The sequence below is a fragment of the Manihot esculenta genome, chromosome 14 (genome assembly GCF_001659605.2).
Source record: "Manihot esculenta cultivar AM560-2 chromosome 14, M.esculenta_v8, whole genome shotgun sequence".
NCBI classification, from domain to species: Eukaryota; Viridiplantae; Streptophyta; class Magnoliopsida; order Malpighiales; family Euphorbiaceae; genus Manihot; species Manihot esculenta.
Window position 1 is genome coordinate 28,173,659 of NC_035174.2, and position 20,144 is coordinate 28,193,802.

At 33.7% G+C, this 20,144-nt stretch overlaps 1 protein-coding gene across 1 annotated transcript; it reads left to right on the plus strand.

Moving 5' to 3' along the window:
• The first annotated feature begins 1,346 nt into the window (after positions 1-1,346).
• LOC110631033 (prostaglandin E synthase 2) lies at positions 1,347-6,860 on the plus strand. Its single transcript, XM_021778736.2, has 6 exons — positions 1,347-1,790; positions 2,028-2,162; positions 2,303-2,390; positions 3,442-3,536; positions 3,916-4,083; positions 6,475-6,860. The coding sequence occupies exons 1-6, from the start codon at positions 1,445-1,447 to the stop codon at positions 6,633-6,635; spliced, it is 993 nt and encodes a 330-aa protein (XP_021634428.1). The 5' UTR covers positions 1,347-1,444; the 3' UTR covers positions 6,636-6,860.
• The last annotated feature ends 13,284 nt before the right edge of the window (positions 6,861-20,144 follow it).

Below are 20,144 nucleotides of genomic sequence, written 5' to 3' on the forward strand. Positions count from 1 at the left end.
TATAAAATAAAATAAAATAAATTGTTTTTGGCCTACTTTAGTTTTGCTCCCTTGTGTTTATCCAATTTGCATCAAGGTCCTTAAAGATATTTTTCCTCCTTTTTTCCTCTAAATTTATAATTTTATTTTTATATTCTCATTCACGTTTATTTATATATATAATAATTCTCTCTCAAAATTTCAATTATTTAATTCCACCATTGATAGGTTTACTTCTATTTGTATACAAATTAATAAAATATAATTAATATTCATTAAAGTTTAAATTTATATAACTAAATTTTACAAAAATATTCTTAAATTTGGGGAATTTTATTACTATTATATATAAAATAATATTTTATTAGTAAATTAACAAGCGCTCCATTAAAAAATAGCATGTAATTTAAAATAAATTTAAAAGAAAAGTAAATTTATCTTCATATTTTATTTATATTTATAAAAAATGTCAATATTTAAAATTTAATAATGTTTAATAATGTTTTAGTAGTCAATTTAAATCACGCGAATACATATTTATCCATATTAAACCTTTTGTCCAGTAGTTCTTTGAATTGAAAAAAAAAAACTTATATAGTACATTTATTTATATTTTATGAATTTTTTTAAAAATTTTAAAAATAATGAATTTCTTATTAATTTAAAATTTTAAAAATTTTATTAATATCATTATATATAAATTTATTAATATTTATTTAAATTAAAATTAAGTAATAAAAATTATTTTATTGAAAAGTGTTTTTGATGAAAGATATTTTTTTTGAAAAACATTATTTTCCTGAGATAAATGAAGGCTTAAGTCTGTAAATTATTATATATGAATATTTACACTGTTAAAAATTTAAATCTGTAAACAAAATTAAATTAGAAAAATAATTATTTCTTTATGTTTTAGTAATATTAAATTAAATGAATTATATCAATTGAAATTATTTTAAATATTATGTTTCATTATAATTGTATTTAAATTTATATAATTTAAATTTAAATTTGAAAATCAGTCTAAATGGATGAATAAATTTTTAATTTTAAAACTAAAATTATATGGTTTTATAAATTTTAATTTTAAAATATTATTATAAACGCAGTTGTATTTTTTTTTCTTTTTTTTTATCAATAAAAAAATTATATTTTAAAACTGTCAAATATAGCAAAATTTATAATAAAAATTAAAAAAAAATAGATTATAATTTATCTTAAAACTAATTAATTAATTAATTATTATAAATATTATTTAATTTATATATAATATAAAAAAAATATTAATATAAATTATGTGATTGATATCTTTTTTTTGTTTAGACATAATCAATTTTTCAATAAAATTATGTGTTTTTATTTCCAGAATAATTCCCCAGATTCTAGAAATGCATAAACCCCTCTTGACCCTCTCACCAAGTCCGCTTCCCTGCGCGCGGATCGATCTCGTTCTCTGCTGAGAATCATGCGAAGAGCCTCAACTCTCGCGTCCTCCGTCTTCTCCCGAACCCTTGCCACCACCTACGACGGTGGAGCTACCACCACCAACCGCCGCCTTCTCCAGGCTGCACTCTATTGTACAGGCGGCGCCGGCGGTTCCTACAATCATAACCGTTGGTTCTATCGGCTTTCCAATTCCTTCTCTGCTCGAGCAGCTTCTGTTGGAGTTGCTGGTGCTTTGGTTTCGGTGGCTGCTACCACATTCCTTGCCCAAGAGGCCTATGCGAAGGAGCCTCCTCCGCAGGAGCTTGTGCCTAAGGACGTTGTCCTTTACCAATATGAAGCTTGCCCTTTTTGCAATAAAGTTAAAGGTTTGTATCTCTCTTATTGTATGTATCCGGTACTGAATAATAGTGTTAGATTTCTTTATTCTTCTCCTTTTATTGTGTGTGTATTTGTGTATTCTAGTGCAAATGGGAAAAGAGGAATTATATGATTTTCCTAACAAGTTCTTTGTTATGATTTTTTTTTGTCAGCAATGGATCTTCTGGTTCAAAGTGTTTTTTTTATTTGTTATTTCCATGGGTAATGAAATTTTTTTTTTTCAGCATTTTTGGACTACTATGATATACCATACAAAGTTGTGGAAGTCAATCCAATTAGTAAGAAAGAGATCAAGTGGTCTGATTATAAGAAGGTGCCTATACTGATGGTGGATGGTGAACAACTTGTTGATTCATCAGGTTTTTCTTTTCATCATTGTGTATTAATTTGTAACTTACAAATCTGAATTCTGAATGTTAACAGAAAGTTCTTGTAAAGTATAAAGTTGTGAAGTTTGTAGCAATTGATGATGAACTAATATGTGGTGGTATGTGTGCAGTCATCATTGATAAGTTGCGCAGCAAGATATCTAAGAAAAAAATCGACTTGGCCTCAGATGGTGGTGGTGAAGAGGAAAAGTGGCGTCGGTAGGTTGCTTTCACATCCCCCCCCCCCCCCCCCCCAATTCTTTCTTTTATCGCCAACTGTTCTTTTGAGTTGCACTCCAGGAGATACTCCCTCCATCCCATAATTTTTTTCTACAGTGCTTGGAATGTTAGGAAAGATAATTTTTTTATTAATTTTCCAATTATACATATTTTAAAGATATTAATTTTATTAAATACTAAGAGTTGTTTTAAGAGGTCTTTTGGAAATAATATAAAATTAAATAGTGTTATAATAATCAATTTATATGTTACTATAGTTTAAAAATAGAAAGTGGACAATAATTTTGAGACAACTAAAAAAGAAAAATGGACAAAAATGGTTAGACTGAGGGAGTATAAAACTTACAAACAAAAGGAAAGGAGTTGGAGGAAATGAGGAATGCGGAGACTTTTGGAGGTTTCTAACTGACGCAAAAGCTTCATTTGCTTGTGAAAAATAAATTTTATATTGAAAATATTTCCAAAGAAAATAATTTATTTTTTATTGTTTGTTTATAATTTAAAAAGTAAAAAATAGTAACAAATGTAATGGTGTTTATAAGATTCAAAAAGTTCAAAAACTGACTTCCTTTTGAAAAAAAGAGGCTTTATTTTTTCCTTTGACCAGGAAAATAGTTTCTGTTGATCCAATTTTCAGGATGCCCCAAATTTCAGGAAATATGAAAAATATTTACCACAAAACAAATGGAGGCTAAATTGTTCTTAAGAATTGCTTCATTGTTTTATTTTAGCTGTAGTATATATGAACCTGTGTAAGTTGTTGCATGAAGAGCCAATATTCATGTACATATGCTGAAAATTATTGTGTATGTCCCTGGTTCCTGCATAAGAAACATATATGTCTACTTGTATCCAGTAATGCAAGCATATACTTGGTAATAATGAAATTGATACAGTTTACATTAGATTGTTGCGTGCTGATAAGTTTATGCATTAGGTTGCTGTGCCATTCAAGTTTTATCATTTTGTGCATGCTTTAGCCGTCTCTGGGACTTCTAGTGCTAGATGACTTATTGACTTCATTATGTAGGTGGGTGGATGATCACTTGGTACATGTCCTATCTCCAAACATATACCGCAACACTTCTGAGGCTCTTGAATCCTTTGACTATATCACAAGCCATGGTAAAACATATTGTCTGTAGAATTTTGTAGCTTTGTCTCCCTTTTTATGTGTACATCCTAATCTTATGCATGTGTTTGGTGCTAAATTTCTATTTATAATAAATTGTTACACATTCTTTGGGTTAATGGGTCCTGGGGATAGCTTAGTGTGTTGTAAATGAATGGCTGATTGGGTTATTCTCACAGCTATTATAATTTATAAACTGAAGACCATATTGGATGTTGCATAAAACCTGAATGTGGAGTGATATGTCGGACAAGGACTAAAATTTACAACCCTTCTGCTTTTATATGCTAAATGCTTTCTGTATTTGACAGCAATATTTCTGATTTGCTCAGTATTTCATATTTTTTGCTAATGCTCTTGATTCTCTTGCAGGAAATTTTAGCTTCACTGAAAAATTTACAGTGAAGTATGCTGGAGCTGCTGCAATGTATTTTGTGTCCAAGAAATTGAAGAAGAAATATAACATTACTGATGAGCGTGCTGCCTTGTATGAAGCTGCAGAGACATGGGTGGATGCTTTAAACGGCCGAGAGTTTCTTGGTATGCACTGTTTTTCTGAAAATACCCTCATGATATTTCATGCAACTCCATTTGCTTTGCGTAAAATATACATAGCCCTTGTTTGATATTGTTTATTTAATTTATAATCATATCATGCATCCATTACATTACATGGTTTAGCAAAACATATTAGCAGCAAAAAAAATCTTCAATTAACATTCAGGGATCTTTCTGATTGTAGTGAGTACATAATATATCCTCTTGCATGTTAAGAATCTTGTGTTAGTTTTATTCTTGCTTTATAAATTCAAATCAACAATCATTTCCAAGTGTGTGGTATCCAAATGGGTGTTGTTATGAAATTGTTGAATAAAATTTCTATTTGTAATAAATTATTACACATTATTAGAGTTGTCTCCAGGTTGAGTTCTTGAGATTAAATTCTAGTTGGCGCCAAAGGAAAAAAATGGGAAAAAAGACCTTGGTTTGTTATTTATGTCTACAATGTATGCTGTATGAGCTCCCGAAGTAGGGTATTATTTCGGTTATAACAAAATAATCAAACTGAACCAATGAAATCCCTATATTTAAGTTGGTGTATGTTCAATTCATACTGGTTATCAGTTGGTAATTCTTAGAATTTTTTGTGTTTTTTTTTTCCATCGCATTTGATTTAGCAATCAGACTAACTGAATAACTAAATTTTATTAATTAATATATTACTTGTATTTTTATTAAGAATACACTATTAATAATTAATTTATAATTATAGTTTTACTAATGAAATCCCTATATTTTGGTAGGAGTATGTGCAATTCAGACTAGTGATCGATTAGTAATTCTTAAAATTTTTGGTGTTTGGTTGCATTTGATTTGGTAATCAAACTAATTGAAATAAGTAAATTTTATTAATTAATATATTACTTATAATTTTATTAAGAATACATTATTAATAAATAATATATGATTATAGTTTTACTAAAATATCATATTTATTATTTTTACAAATAAAAAATTAATATAACTCTTTTTGTATTAATTAATAATATGAAATATATTGTAACTTCCCTTCAGTTCTTTGAAAATGAAAATATATAAAATTGGCTAGGCAAAATAATTCAAACCTTTTTGCGAATTCAATTTTGGACAATTACATCGTAATTTTGATATTGTTCACAATTTTAATAAGCCAAGCAAAAATTAATTTTGACCAAAACTTATATTTGCCACTAGGCATTCCATTTGTTTTTTATTTAATTATTTTTTAATTAGCTATATTTTTGGCTTATTGGACAAAATAATCTAAACTTTTTGCGAAATCATGTTTATGTTCCAACATTTAAATCTTGGGCAATTAAACTACATTTTTGACACAAGTCATAATTAAACTATGGTTAAGCCTTAGTTAAAATCTTCTAAATACCCAAATTGGAATTCCTAAATGAATTTAAACTTCTAATACATTAAGGTTGTTTTTTTCCTTCACTTTCTCATCAATTAAATATTAAAATTTAAAATCCCACTTATATTTGTAATCCCACTTGACTTACCTGAATACCCATGCTAGCTCCGAATAATCTCTACCATGTTCTCTTCTATTTGTTACTAATCATTTTCTTCTCCAAACTAGTCCCCTCATCTGTTGCTCCTTTTTTCATCGCCACTCTGCTCGCATAGGTTATATCATTTCCTTTGTAGCCAGAACTACAAAGGAAGCCACTAACTAATTTGGCTTCTTCTTCTCTATGAATGCCTTGATCAAGGATGTGGCACCTAATCTTCTAGGTGTCTTGATAGCTACATTCGCACTATCTAAGATTTAAAGATTGAAATATAAATGTGATATCGTAAAAGGTTTAGATTATTTTGTCCAATAGGCTAAAAATATAAATTAAAAAATCATAAAAAAACCTAGTAGTGTGACAGGTGGTTGAATTAAGTTTTAGTCAAAATTAATTTTAGCTCATAGCTAATTTAAGGGTATGGTTTAATTATCTAAAATTGAAAGGTTAAAATAGACATGATTTTGCAAAAAGATTTGGATTATTTTGTTCGATAAGTCTTTTCAATTAGGATTGTTTTCTCTCAGTTTCAGTCCAATTCAGATAATATTTTAGAGTTGGTAAAGAATTCTGTTAGTTCAATTTCGATTTGTCAACTCCTAGTTTGAGAAATTCAAATAAAATGATTTTCTTACAAAAAGACAAGTACATAGTTGCATATTATACTTGATATGTTCAATTGTTATGATGTTCTAAGAAAGAGGCATGTAGTAATGTAGCTTTGATGAAACGATTGACTCTAAATTTGATTCATGAATTTGAAGATTGATCCTTGAAGATTCATCACATAAGACCAGGATGTCATTTGAAAACTGAGTTTTAGATCAAGGTATTTATTTCATTTTTTTTTTCTTTTTCAATTTCTCAGGAGGATCGAAGCCTAATTTGGCTGACCTTGCTGTTTTTGGAGTATTAAGACCCATCCGGTATCTGAGGTCCGGCAGAGATATGGTGGAGCACACCCGAATAGGAGAGTGGTATACAAGAATGGAGCACGCCGTGGGGGAATCGTCAAGGATTAGGGCTTAAACTGGAATTCATTGCTATGCTTTCTGCTTCATTTCAGTTTCCAGCTATACCAAGTAAACAATCAAATATCAGCTGAGAACATAAGACTTGACAATTTTTTACCAAACAATTTTGTTATTGGGCGATTGTTATACAAAACGGATTCCGATACGGTAAGCAATTATCCCCGTTATTGTTCTGAGATTTTAAGAAAATAATAAATTGTGGATGTTACAATTTTCCCAAGCATTTTGGTATCATGATTTGATTTGCAGTATAGTCAGTAATGTTTTAAGTGACTATTGATGAACAAAAGCATATTTTCTTGTAATCATTATGCCTTGTGAAAAGGTTTTTCAAGTACATTTCTTTAATAGTAATGTATGGCTTATGAAATTCTCTCTTACTGTATAGAGATTGTGTGGCTGATCAATAATTACTTGCATAGCTGAAGGCTTGACTGCCCGTTTAGTTTTGGGTTTAGTTTTGGGTCTTGTTAGGGATGAGCATAATCAAACTGAATCAAATTAAATTAATTAAATTAATTTAAAAAATCAGTTCGATATTTTATTCATTTTAATTTAATTTTTAATTTTAAAAATTTCAATTATTTTAATTAAATTTGATTTTTATAAACAAAATTTAAAAAAATTGAATCGAAGCGATTAGTAATAATAATATATTATTTTTGATAATATAAATATTAAATTATAATTAAAATTAAAATATTTTAATTAAATTTTAAAATATTAAAAGTAATGTGTAAAAAAAAGTTTAGATTAAATTGAATTGAATTAAATCGGATCAGTTTGATTTGATTTGTGTTTAAAATATTAAAAATTTTAATTATTAATTTATTCGGTTCGATTTAATTTAAAATCAAACCGATTAAATATTTACACCTGGTCTTATTTAGTTAAGAGTAAATTGAGAAAATAATACTTTCTAGTAAGTGCAAATAAACAATCTTGTTTGGTTTATACTTTTAAGTTAACTTCTAAGAAGTAGAAGTTTTTAAGTGAAGAAAGGAAGAAATTTTTTGTGTATGTTGATCTCACAAGGGTTTGTGTATATAATGAGAGTGTCTATAAAATCCTATGATCTATCTCTTAATTTACAACATCTAATTATAAATAATCTCGAAAAGGCATATGATCAAATTTCTAAAATCAAGCGTATTAAATCTTTAAAATTAGATATATTAAATCTCTAAATTCAAATATCAAATATATAAAGACTCTTTCTAAGCTAGAGCATAGATATTACATATGTTGAACCTTGATAAAGTCTTACTCGATATTTTGCCTTAATAAGAACATAGCTAATTGATCCTTTGATCTAGCTTTTGACAACACTACAAAAAAATGGACTATCAATGACGGATTTAGTGACAGAAGCTATTTTCGTCAAAAAAAAATTAGCGATGAAATTGGCGACGAATCAGCGACGAATATTTTATTTTGATATTTCTGACAGATTAGCGACGGATTTTAAAAACAGCAAAGAATATAAAAAAAAAACCCTAATCATCTATTTCATCCTCACTTCTGATTTTAGCCGCCCACTTCCTCTCCTCGATGCCACATCTTTCTCCTTGCCGCAATCGCCGTCGCTGCTGCTGATCCCGTCACTGTCGCCGCTGCTGGACGCTCCTCTCGCCGCCACAGCCTTGCCGCTCCCGCTGCCGCTCACCACTGCTGCCACTGCCTATCAAGTAAGTGTCTAGTTTGATTTTTAGTTTTTTTTTTCTATTATATCATTGGAATTTTGAGTTTTAGTTTTTGAATATGTTATGATATAGTGAAAATATTATTCATTTAGTTATAAATTTATATTAATCAAAATATATCTTTAGTTTTAATAATTATATTTCAAAAAAAATATAATTTATTTTGTTATAAATTTGTATTAATCAAAATATATTTCAATTAGGAACAGCACAGCAACAGCAGCTTGCTGTTGTGGAGCAGCATGCTTGCTGCTGTGCAAGCAAACGCATGTTGCTGCACAGCAGCAGCAGTTGCTACTGATTTTCGTCGCTAATTATTTCCTACAGATTAGCGACGGATTATTCATCGGATGAATTTGGAATTTTCGACGAATTTAGCGACAAACAACGTTCGTAGCTAAATTTTTTCCAACGGAATTATCCGTCTGAAAAGCCGTACCAAATTTATCCGACGGAGTTAAGATCCGTCGGAAATCCGTCGCTAATATTTTCGACGGAAGCCTGATCCATCGGAAAAAATTATCGACATGACTTTAAGCGACGGATTTGAGTCCGTCGGAATTCTGTCGCTGAAAGTTTTAGCGACGGATTTTAGACTATCAGCGACGGAAAAATCCGTCGCTGATAGTCTGTTATTTTGTAGTGCAACTCTAATATTTATTCATCTAGTTTTTCTTTGACGAAGATTCTATCAACTTCTACATGCTTTGTATGGTCATGTTGCAATGGGTTATGAACAATATAACAAACAACCTTACTATCATAATGTAAACTAATTAGTTGTGTTTGTGAGCAACCCAAATTTGATAAAAGAAGCTTAAGCCATAAAACTTCACATAATCCAAGCATCATAAATAATAAGATTGCCGCCTAGAAAAGTAAAATAACCAGAAGTGGATCTTCTATCCTCTATAGTTTTAGCCAAAGCAACATTAGTATATGTTTTTGATAACCGTTGGGTCTCAATTATCCAAGCCACAGTTGAACCCATACGGAAAGACCAGGCTCATCCCTGTGAAAGCCCAATATGCCGGTCCATCCATGTAAGTGCAGTCTAGACCCCGTGCAAGCAGGCCAGACATAACAGGACTTGGGCTCAACTGAGAGGGATCCAGCTCAGCTGACTTGATGGGTCAGTGGGACAACAGACCCCTATACATCCCGAATCAAGTCTGCACAGGCGCCAGAGGGAATTAAATGGTTGCTTGACGATGAGAAAAGACACAGTACGTCCGTACGTATGGCCTTGTATGATAACGACGTGTTGTACTGTAGCAAGACAACGGTTACACGTCTTTAGGGGACAAAAGGGAAAAGAATAAAGAAAGGAATGTTTAAACCATCCAGACTAAGTTCACACACACATACCCTAATCCTACCTTCTATTGGATCTCAAAACATCAGTTTTCATATTTAGACAATTCCCATTTTTCTTGAACAAAATTCCTTTCCTTGGGGTAGATTTTAAATACCTCAAAATAAGTATAACTGCCTTCAAGTGTTGCTCTCCAAGATTATGCATAAATTGGCTTACAACACTTAAGGCATAAGCAATATCTAGCTTAGGATGTGCTAGGTACATCAATCTCCCTACAAGTCTTTGGAATCTCTCTTTTGTCAATGGGAACATAATTTGGTCCAATACATAACTTCAATCTTTCTTTAATAGGAGTCTCAACAGGTTGACAAACTATCATACCATTCTCTTATAACAATTCTAAAATATATTTTCATTGTGACAAGAAAATACATTTAGTTGATCTAAAAACTTTAATTCCGAAGAAGAAGTATAAAGGACTGAGGTCCTTCATTTCAAATTTCTAAGGTAAGTAATTTTTTAGTCTCTTTCTTCTGGATCATTTCTAGTCACCACTGTGTCATCAATATATACAATGAGAACAGTGATTTTGCCTAGTCGTTTCTTTATGAATAAAGTGTGTTTGCATTGCTTTGATTATAACCAAATGTCTTTACAAACCTTGTGAACCTTCCAAACTAAGCTTTTGGAGATTGCTTCAGCCCATATAATACTTTCTTCAACTTGCACATCTTTTGTTTGTATGCTTCAGGTTTCATGCATGCCGAAGGAGATCCATATGAGTTTCCTCTGATAGTTCTCCATGTAGAAAGACATTTTTGACATCAAATTTTAACAATGGCCAAGTCAAGTTTGCAGCTAAGGATAACAAAACCTGAATTGTGTTGATTTCAACCATTAGTGCAAAAGTCTCAGTATAGTTGATTTCATAGGTTTGAGTATATTTCTTAGCCACTAACCTTGCTTTAAATCGCTCAATCGTCCCATCAACATTGAATTTGACTGTATGTATCCATCCACATCAAATTGTTTTCTTTCCTAGTGGATAATCAACAAACTCCAAGTATTATTTTTAATCAAGGATTTCATCTCCTCATTCATAATTGCTTTCAGGTTTAGGTGGATAATCAACAAACTCCCTTAAGACTTCCTCACATTGTTAAGAAAAGATACAATAGAATTGATTCACAAAATATTGATTTGGTCTAAACATTTGATGGTTAGACACATAATGGCTCATCATATATTTAACCTTATTAGAAATTGAAGGTTTATATTTGGATTTAGGAATATCTCTGTTGTGTTGTGGTGGTAGTTGTCTTCAAGATGGTTCAAGGACATCTTTGGTCGACGATTGGTATGGTACTTTCGCTGCTTGTGCCACATCATCAATAGCTCCTGGTATATCGCTATCCAAATCCATTAGTTTAGTTGAATCAATGTTACCTTCCACTTCTTAGTTATCACCCATATCCTGAATAATAGGGTTAGAGAAATCCACTTCTTCATACGGTTGAATTACTTTAAATTCCAAAATTTGACCATCATCATCACCATAATCTAGAGTCGAAACTTCTTTTTTACTCTCTCCCGAAGGCCTAGCTCAAGACAAAAATACATAGAGTCCTCATAAAAGACTACATCCAATGTACAAATATCCTTTGAGTGAGTGGATGATAACATCGGTACCCTTTTTGAGAAGTAACATATCCCACAAAGACACATCACAATGCACAAGGCTCCACTTTGCTGCATTCTTGGTTGTGGAGATGTATATGTGCAACACATCCAAAAAATGAGGAATCAGGTTTGGTTTGGTACTGCTGGTGTTTGATAATCAATAGCGCAAGAACCCGATTGATCAAATATGATGCAACAGTGAGTGCTTCTCCCCAATAGGATAATGACTTATGAGCTTCTATTAATAAAGCTCAAACAACCTTTAGTAAGTGATAATTTTTTCTCTTAGCTATTCCATTTTGCTAAGGAGTCTTAAGATAAGTAGTTTGATGAAGAATTCAATTTATTTTCAAGCATTGCTAAAAGTCATAACTCAAATATTTATCTCCATTGTCACTATGTAAAACTTTCACCTGCGCGTTATACTGAGTAGAAACCATTTGTGAAAAGTTTTGGAATAATAGATTCACTTCACTATTAAACTTCATGAAGCACATCCCAGTCATTCTGGTATGGTCATTAATAAAGTAACGAACCAACATAATCCACTTAAGCTAGCTACTTTGGATGGACTTCAAACATAAAAATATATAATTATAAATGAGTCAAACTTTTATTCATTAACTCATTCTAAATAATTCATTGTCTTTTAACGAAATTTACATACAAGAGTACTATAAAAATAAAACTTATCGATATAAGATATAAGGACATCAGTAGAGGTATTTGATCTTAGAATGTAATTGATCTAATCTAATGTACAGATTATAAATATTATAATTAATACATTTTATTATATTTTATAATTAATTTTAAATTAAATATTTTAAATAATAATAAATTTATATATTATTTTTTAATCAATAAAAAAATAAAGGTAATTTATAATAAAAGTAAGTAGGATTATTTTAGACAATCTTATTATTTATTACTGCTCTCATTTTGATATATATATATATATATATATATATATATATAGTATAAATTTCATGTAAACTGAAAAGTAATAAAAAAAACTATATAATTTATTATAGATAATAATTAAATTAAATTAATATGTAATTAGATTATTTTTATTTTATTTCTAAATGTAATATATTATAAAATTTTAATTTTTCTTAGCATATTAAACTACGTTATTTTTATTAATATTATTATAATATTTTGATATTTTTTACAAAATCCGTTTAATTAAAAGGAAAAAAAATTTCTATAAAACCATTATAATTTTAATACATCAGAACTGTTTTTTTTTTTTGAAAGATTTTGAATTATAATAAAAATTAGTTTAGGAATTTAAACAGCAAAAGATTAAGAATTTAAATTTATATAAACTCTACTATTAATTAAATTAATAAAATTTAAATTAAACTGGCTTGAATTTTTTGAAAAAAATTTAAATCATCCATCTAATAAAATTATTAATTCTTACTAATTCTAATTCACATAAAATTTTAACTGAAATTATCTATTAAAACAATCTTATCAATAAAATTATAAGAATATTTAAATAATTAAACTAAATTATATTTTAATTCTTGAGTTTTAGTAAAATTAATAGATCGATTTCTCTATTTTAAAAAATGAACACTTAAATTTCTGAATTTTGAATTCGTTCAACAAGCAGTTCTTTCATCCACTTTCTTGAAAGAGCCGTTGAATGCAATTTAAAATATCTATTTTACCCCATCTTTAGACTTGAACATATTCATATTCAATAAATTTTAATAGCTTTTACCCTGTAATTTTTATTTATCAATACACCTTAGTTTCTAATAATATAAGAATGTTTCGATACCTAAAATTCTAACAAAAAAAAAACTTATTCTCAGTTAAAAAAGATTTACCATTCAATATACATATCAAACAATTGACTTTAGATTCGATAGAAATTCCCTATAAACATTAGTTTAAACCCATTAATTCACAAATAAAAAAAATCACACAATTAGAAGGAAAAAATACAAACTCAAATAAAATTTTATTGTTTTTCACAAATCCATATATGTATTTTAGTGTTTAAATCAAACTCATGTAATATTGAATAAATTTATTTGCAAGTTCATAAAAATCCAAATGCTTGCATGAGAGAGATCTAAATTCATCGAATCCATATTGAACAAAAAATCAACAAAACAAATCAGACGTATGCACATATATAGTTGAGAGTAAAAGTTTTACTGATAATTCATCCTGAAACTCAAACTCTAGATTCAACAAAAAATTTTTTAAAAAAAAAAGAAAACTGTCAACGTCATCTAATAATTCATCTTGAAAGCCACATGTGCCCTCCACAATCTCACTAGTTTAAATTGGCCTTTGATGTTTGATTATACCTCCACAACAAACTTTGTAGATCTATATGATGCATGAATTATTCAAATCCTTTACGGGTTAATCGTCATTGGCTCGTTTGCAATCGAGTGATATTTCCGCATATGGAGCATCTAAGTCCTTGAATTCATCCTTCTTGCTTGGAACCCATGACTAATAATATTCAGTACATTACGGGTTAGCGAAATTCAATTTAAATTGTAATAACCGATTAATTCGAATTTTAATTTTAGTTATTCAGTTCAATTTTTTAAAAATTTTAGTTATTCAGTTCAATTTTTATTTTAAAAAAAATTAATTTAAATAATTTAGTTTAATTTTAAAAGGTAAAAAATCGATTTAACTAAACCAAACTGATACTTATATTATGTTAGTATTATATATACGTAAGTAGCCTTTGCCATAATGGTTGTATCTTCTAACCTCTAAGTGATCTTGGTTTTGATCCCATTCCTTTTAGTGGAAGGGATCTGAACCATTCAAAAAATATTATAAATTTATCACTTCATGGATTAGAACTCTAGATTTCTCTCTCCTCCTCTCCTTCAGCTGATTGTCATACCCTTTAATCGTTTTCTGCTCTTGCTCTCAATCTGGTTTTCACCTCTCACTGTCTCTCTCACTCTGACCATTGCTCGTGCTCCTGCCCGTGCGTCGTTGCTGCTCTCGCTTCGCCGACGTCGTTGTGCTGCTCTCGCTTCGCCGACGTCATTATGTTGCTATCGCTTCACCTGCGTTGCTGCTGCTCTCGCTTCGCCGGCATCGTTGTGCTGCTCTCGCTTTGCCTGCATCGTGGCCGCTCTCTCAGTTTAATAATTGTTGCTCTCTCTTTGCCGGCCATCTCTCATGTTGCTCGTAGTCTCCCTCCCTCATTGTCACTATCGCCGTTCCTTTTGTTTGTTTTTCCTTAAATCTATATATTCTTATTTTGTGAAAGAATTCGCATTTTTTAGTTCTAGATCTGTTTGTTGTAAATTTTAAATGCAAACTTTTTTAATAATAGAAGAGGTTTCTTTAATCAATAATGATTATTTTTAGTACATGAAAAATCAAAATTGTAAAGGTTTAGATTTTGTATTTCAGATTTATTCATTTTTGGATGAGAATTTATTTTGGATATTGGAAATGTATTCTTTGAATAAGAGAATTTTGAATTGAATAACCGAACTAAATTGAATTAAAATTTTTTATTCGATTTAATTCGGTTGTTATTTTAAATTATTTGATTGGATTTTATAATTTTAATAAAATCAATTTTTATTTTTTTAATTCGAACCGATCGAATACTGAAATTTAGTTCATATGACTCAATATGAAATTGAGTTGTGAGCAGCTAGAGTGTGAAGCGTGGTTATGAATGGTAAGGAATCACAAGAGAGCTGGTCATTGTTTAGAGGGTGTTGGCCTTCACCATAGAGAATTAGAATCTTATCACATAGAGTGAAGATAGATTCCCATGTGCCCAGGATTTTTGGAATGAGAGGAGAAAAATTAAGGGTGAGAATATTATTGGAATTAAAATATATTCTCTCATTTTTACTGTAGCCTATCCATTGATTAACCGATTTTCCATTGATTAATCGATTTTATTGATGAACGGATCTCTAATTTATATGGAATTAAAATTTAGAGACTAAAATGTAATTTATCATAATAATTACTTTAAATATTTTATTTAATTTTGTTAAGTATTTATATAACATTAAAATCAAAATAATTTTTAAAATTAAAATAATTTCTTTTAAATATTATTTTAAAAATATAATTACTCTTGTGCCTCTTATTATGTTTAATTAATTAAAATATCTTTTAATTTTAAAATTGTATTAAAATACTTCATAAATATCGAAAAGGACTTAAAATTATAAGTATTTTTACTGTTTTTTATTAATTACAAAGGAGAAAATTGATTTGTATACTAAAAAAATTAAATTAATCAAAATCTCTCTATTCCATGTTTTATATATCTTCGAAAAAATGGCTCAAGCCAATATTTGGCCTTTTAAATCATGCACAATGTGAACTACAAAACTATTTGAAGGGCATACAAAAAGTATCTATGCAGTTCAGGTAACCAAATATTATCGCATGCATTAGCAAATAAATTAGGGATTCTTGGCAATACTTGAGCTTCTTCTTGGACTGTTGCACACATATCATTTGTCACGTCCCTTGCAAGTGAACTTAGAATTTCTGCCCAAGTCCAAGGACCCCGTGTGGCACTTAGCCTTCTCCCAAGGCTAAGTCAGCCTTTCACCTCCAACGACAGCCCTATAAAGAACTGAACATTCAACACTATAGAGTGGCACAACGGAAGCTTAATTATTGTGGCAAAACGGAAGTAACTCAAACACAAGGGTGGAAGGAGAAATTAGGAGCTTTTATTCACTCAAACAATCACTCAATGTACAATTCAAGCTTTACATATACAAAGGGTTACATAGGCACATTATTGGGAGAGGGCTCTCACAGCTCACCACTCTCTCTTGCTGGAGTGGCTACTGCCCACTCAAGCTGCAACTGCTCTCAGTTTGGCTGGCCAACTGCTGATGCTGTCCACTTGGCTGGCCAACAACACTTTGCTCTCAAGCCTGCTGAGTTATTTATATTCTCTCCTTTCTGCTGGGAGACTCTTAAAACTGTGAAGGGAGCTCCTCAAATTTGAGGGAGGTGGCGTATTTAAAGGCAATCTACCTCCAAAGGATGTGGCTGCCAAAAATCCCCAATTTCTGGATTTTTCTGTAAAAATATCCAGTCACATAAGTGTCTCTTCCACCTGAACCAATCAGCTTGCTCCACCTTGCAAACTACTAGAGATTGGCCCAGAAAACCATCTTTGCTGCTTGCTCAGTTTCTGCTCCTGCTGCACAGATAATTGCCAGCACATCACTGGCCTAGTCGGTGCACCTGACCCTCGCTGATAGGCCTACCACATGCTCCCAGCACGCCAATCATTTTCCATAGACTCTGTGGAGACTTTTAGCCTCTCGGTGGGAAGCTTCCAGAGAATTGGCCAACTCTGCCTGCCAGCTGTTTCATCTATAGGCAAACCACGTATGCTTACCAAGCCAGTCCTGCCAGCCAATCAGCACCCACCGTCCATCACTGACATCAATGACGCCTCCTCACTGTGTAACTGTACACGGGCGTGTTGCCACATCCTTGCATGCCTGCTCGCCCAGCCAAGGATCAGTTGGCTCATCCGTAGGCCTATGACTGTGTGCCCCGCAGCTCTACGCCCAGCGCTCCTAGCACACGGGCATGCTTTCTGTGTGCCCCGCAGTCCCATCTGCGAGCAGGGTCACTTTGCCTACTCCGTAGGCCTACTGCAACCTGCTTGCTGCCTGCGCCAGACTGCCTTTGTGCACACTACGTCCCTGCATCCCGCTGGCTAACCAGCACTTCGCAGTTCTGCCCACACTTGTCTGTATCCATAGGCCTATTAAATCTGCCCACTGTTCGCAATCATACCTATGCCAGTTTTGCACATAGGCCTGCTGACTTCGCTTATCTGTCCGTAGGCCTACCAGAACAGCAACCGGTAGCCAATTAGCTTCCCTGACCAAACCTTCCAAAGTCCAGCACCCTGAATTGGCTTTCAACCATATTGATTGGCTTGAACTTCCAGATTTCTGCCAAATCAAGGCAACTCCAAAGATGGCTTTCCACACATCCACGGTGCTCAAAATCAAAGAGTGTGACATTCTCTCCCACTCAATCTGTGCAATGCCTTCATTGCATCCTACTCGCTCACCACATGAGCAAAGAACTATCAACATCTTTGCAAAGACCCATCACATGCTGGCTCCTCTTAACCCAGTGTTGGACTTCCCCATGTGTCCACCATACATGAGCTCATTGCCTTCATTCCTTACAGTGCCTCAGTAGCTCAACTCGTCCCTGTGGCCAGGTGCCTTTGCCATCCTCTCGGCCTCACACCTACTCTGCTCCACCTTGAGCATTGTCGCCTCTCGCTAATCGTCTTGACTTGGCTAGCCACAATTCTAAGACTTTCGCGGCCTTAATGGAATCCAAGTCCACAATACTACCCATGTCCACCAGGTGGTCGCTACTTCAGCAACTCTCGTCCATACACTCCACCAGATCTTTCATAGCCAAACACTCATGCGACCAAGGCCTACTTCTCATCCATCACATTCGTCACCAGCTGCTGCCGCGCACACGGTGACCAGCCTTCATATGGTTGCATGGTCCATCGAGCATGTCCTTCCTATGTTCAATCTGATGTGGTCAGGTGTGTCGAACTTCCTCGACTCAGCACCTCTATTTGCTCCACCGCAAGCAATGCCGCCTACTCCACTTCGACCTTGGTATCCCCACATCATCTTATGCACTGGCGGGACCAACTCATTCATCATGATGCTTTGCCTCTCACAAAGGATCCACAAGCAACTCCTTCACACAATGGCCCATTCAGACTCTTCTAGGAGAATCAAGATATTGCTTGCTCCATTTCTGCTTAGCAAGGTTTGGACATTCAGGCTCCACAACTGGCCTTGAAAGCCTTCCACATTCGGCCTGCCAGTCCTGCAGATCACCATGCCTGCGGCTCCTCCAACCCCTGCGGCCAACCCGGCTTCCAAGCTTTTGGCCTACGAGCCTTTCAAGCTGCCTCCTGTCCTGTAAGCTTCTAAGCTTCCGAGCTTTGAAACCTTCAACTCTGCTGCCTGTCTGACATGCATTTGGGCTCCACCAGCCCCATGAGCTTCCCGGGCAGCTTCAGCCCCTCCCGAGCTCTTAGGCACTCCTCTGCTCTGTCCAAGCTCCTGGGCACACTTGCCTCCACCTCGCATAACAATGATGCATGTCCTTTCAGTAGCTCATGCCTCTAACAGCTCTGGCCTACCCTGCAACTCATGTTGCCTAACACGGCAGGTCACTCAGCCAGTCCAGCTTCACAAACTCGCCTACTCACTCTAGCCAGCCTGTCCGCCAAACTCACTGCCTTGCCTAGCCTGCAAAGAGTCTGTTTCTTCCCCAATTGGCCTACTTCCATCCCTAAGGAAGCGATGTGAGGCGCTCGTGTCCAGCAAAGCACAATCCATCTCCCTTCCTCTAGCAACTTGTGCTTCAAGTTCATCACAATCCCCTTCAATTGACCCTTCCTCACTTCCTTTGATGGGTCGATCTCCACCCCAATAACTGTTTGTGAATATCATTGATTCTCTTATAGACTCTAGCAACACAACTCACCTTTTCATCCTCCACATGAGTAGGAACTTTTTGCTCTTCCAGCAACACCTCACTTCATGTGGGCCTTCACACCAGAAGCAATTATTGGAAAGAAATTCTCCTTTCTCTTCCCCCTTCCAAGAAGTTACCCTTGCCTCCATGGACTGCCAGCCCCTTTTGGTTATGGAGATTGCTATGGCTGAATCTCCATGCCTCTCAACCTCCATACATTCCCAAGGCTGTAAACCATCCACAAAGCAAACAAGGCTTCTCCAAAGTAAGGGACTAAGAGAATCCTTGGAAAACTCTTTCTCCCAACTCACAAATGCCCCTTAATCTGGTGAGTCACCTTAACAACAACTGACAGAATCCTTTTTCCACACATTAGCTCATCTTCTACCCACCAATCTGTGGCACACCAACCAACAACAAGGAAGCTTAGTCAATCCTTGAAGCACTGTCCACACTCCCTTTTGTGCCCCTTTGTCCTTCTTCAACAAGGTCACATATCCATGTCTCACCAACCTTTGTACACTTGGTCCTGCTCCTCTTCTCAAGGCAATCTTCCTTCCTTCACCCATGGCAAACTCCTTTTCCTACTATGGCAGGTTGTCTCGCCTTCCCCAACCAACATTGTGATGATTCCACTTCCACCAACAAGCTGCACCCTTGGCTAGCCTAACTCCCATGTTGCCTTAGTCGAGCAACATAAGAATAAAACTAAGACTTCATCCTCCTCCCTTCTTCCCACAGAAGGTTGCCACCATAGAAGGATGCTTCTTTGCCACCACCTTGTCCACCATGGACAGATTGTTCAACCGGATTTGCCATGCTCACTTCCTATAGGCTCTGATACCACCTGTCACGTCCCTTGCAAGTGAGCTTGGAATTTCTGCCCAACTCCAAGGACCCGCGTGGCACTTAGCCTTCCCCCAAAGCCTAAGTCAGCCTTTCACCCCCAACGACAGCCCTATAAAGGATTGCATAGAGTGGCACAATGGAAGCTTAATTATTGTGGCAAAATGGAAGTAACACAAACACAAGGTGGAAGGAGAAATTAGGAGCTTTTATTCACTCAAAAAATCACTCAATGTAAAATTCAAGCTTTACATGTACAAAGAGTTACATAGGCACATTATTGGGAGAGGGCTTTCACAGCTCACCATTCTCTCTTGCTGGAGTGGCTACTGCCCACTCAGACTGCTACTGCTCTCAGCTTGGCTGGCCAACTGCTGATGCTCTCCACTTGGCTGGCCAACAGTACTTTGCTCTCAAG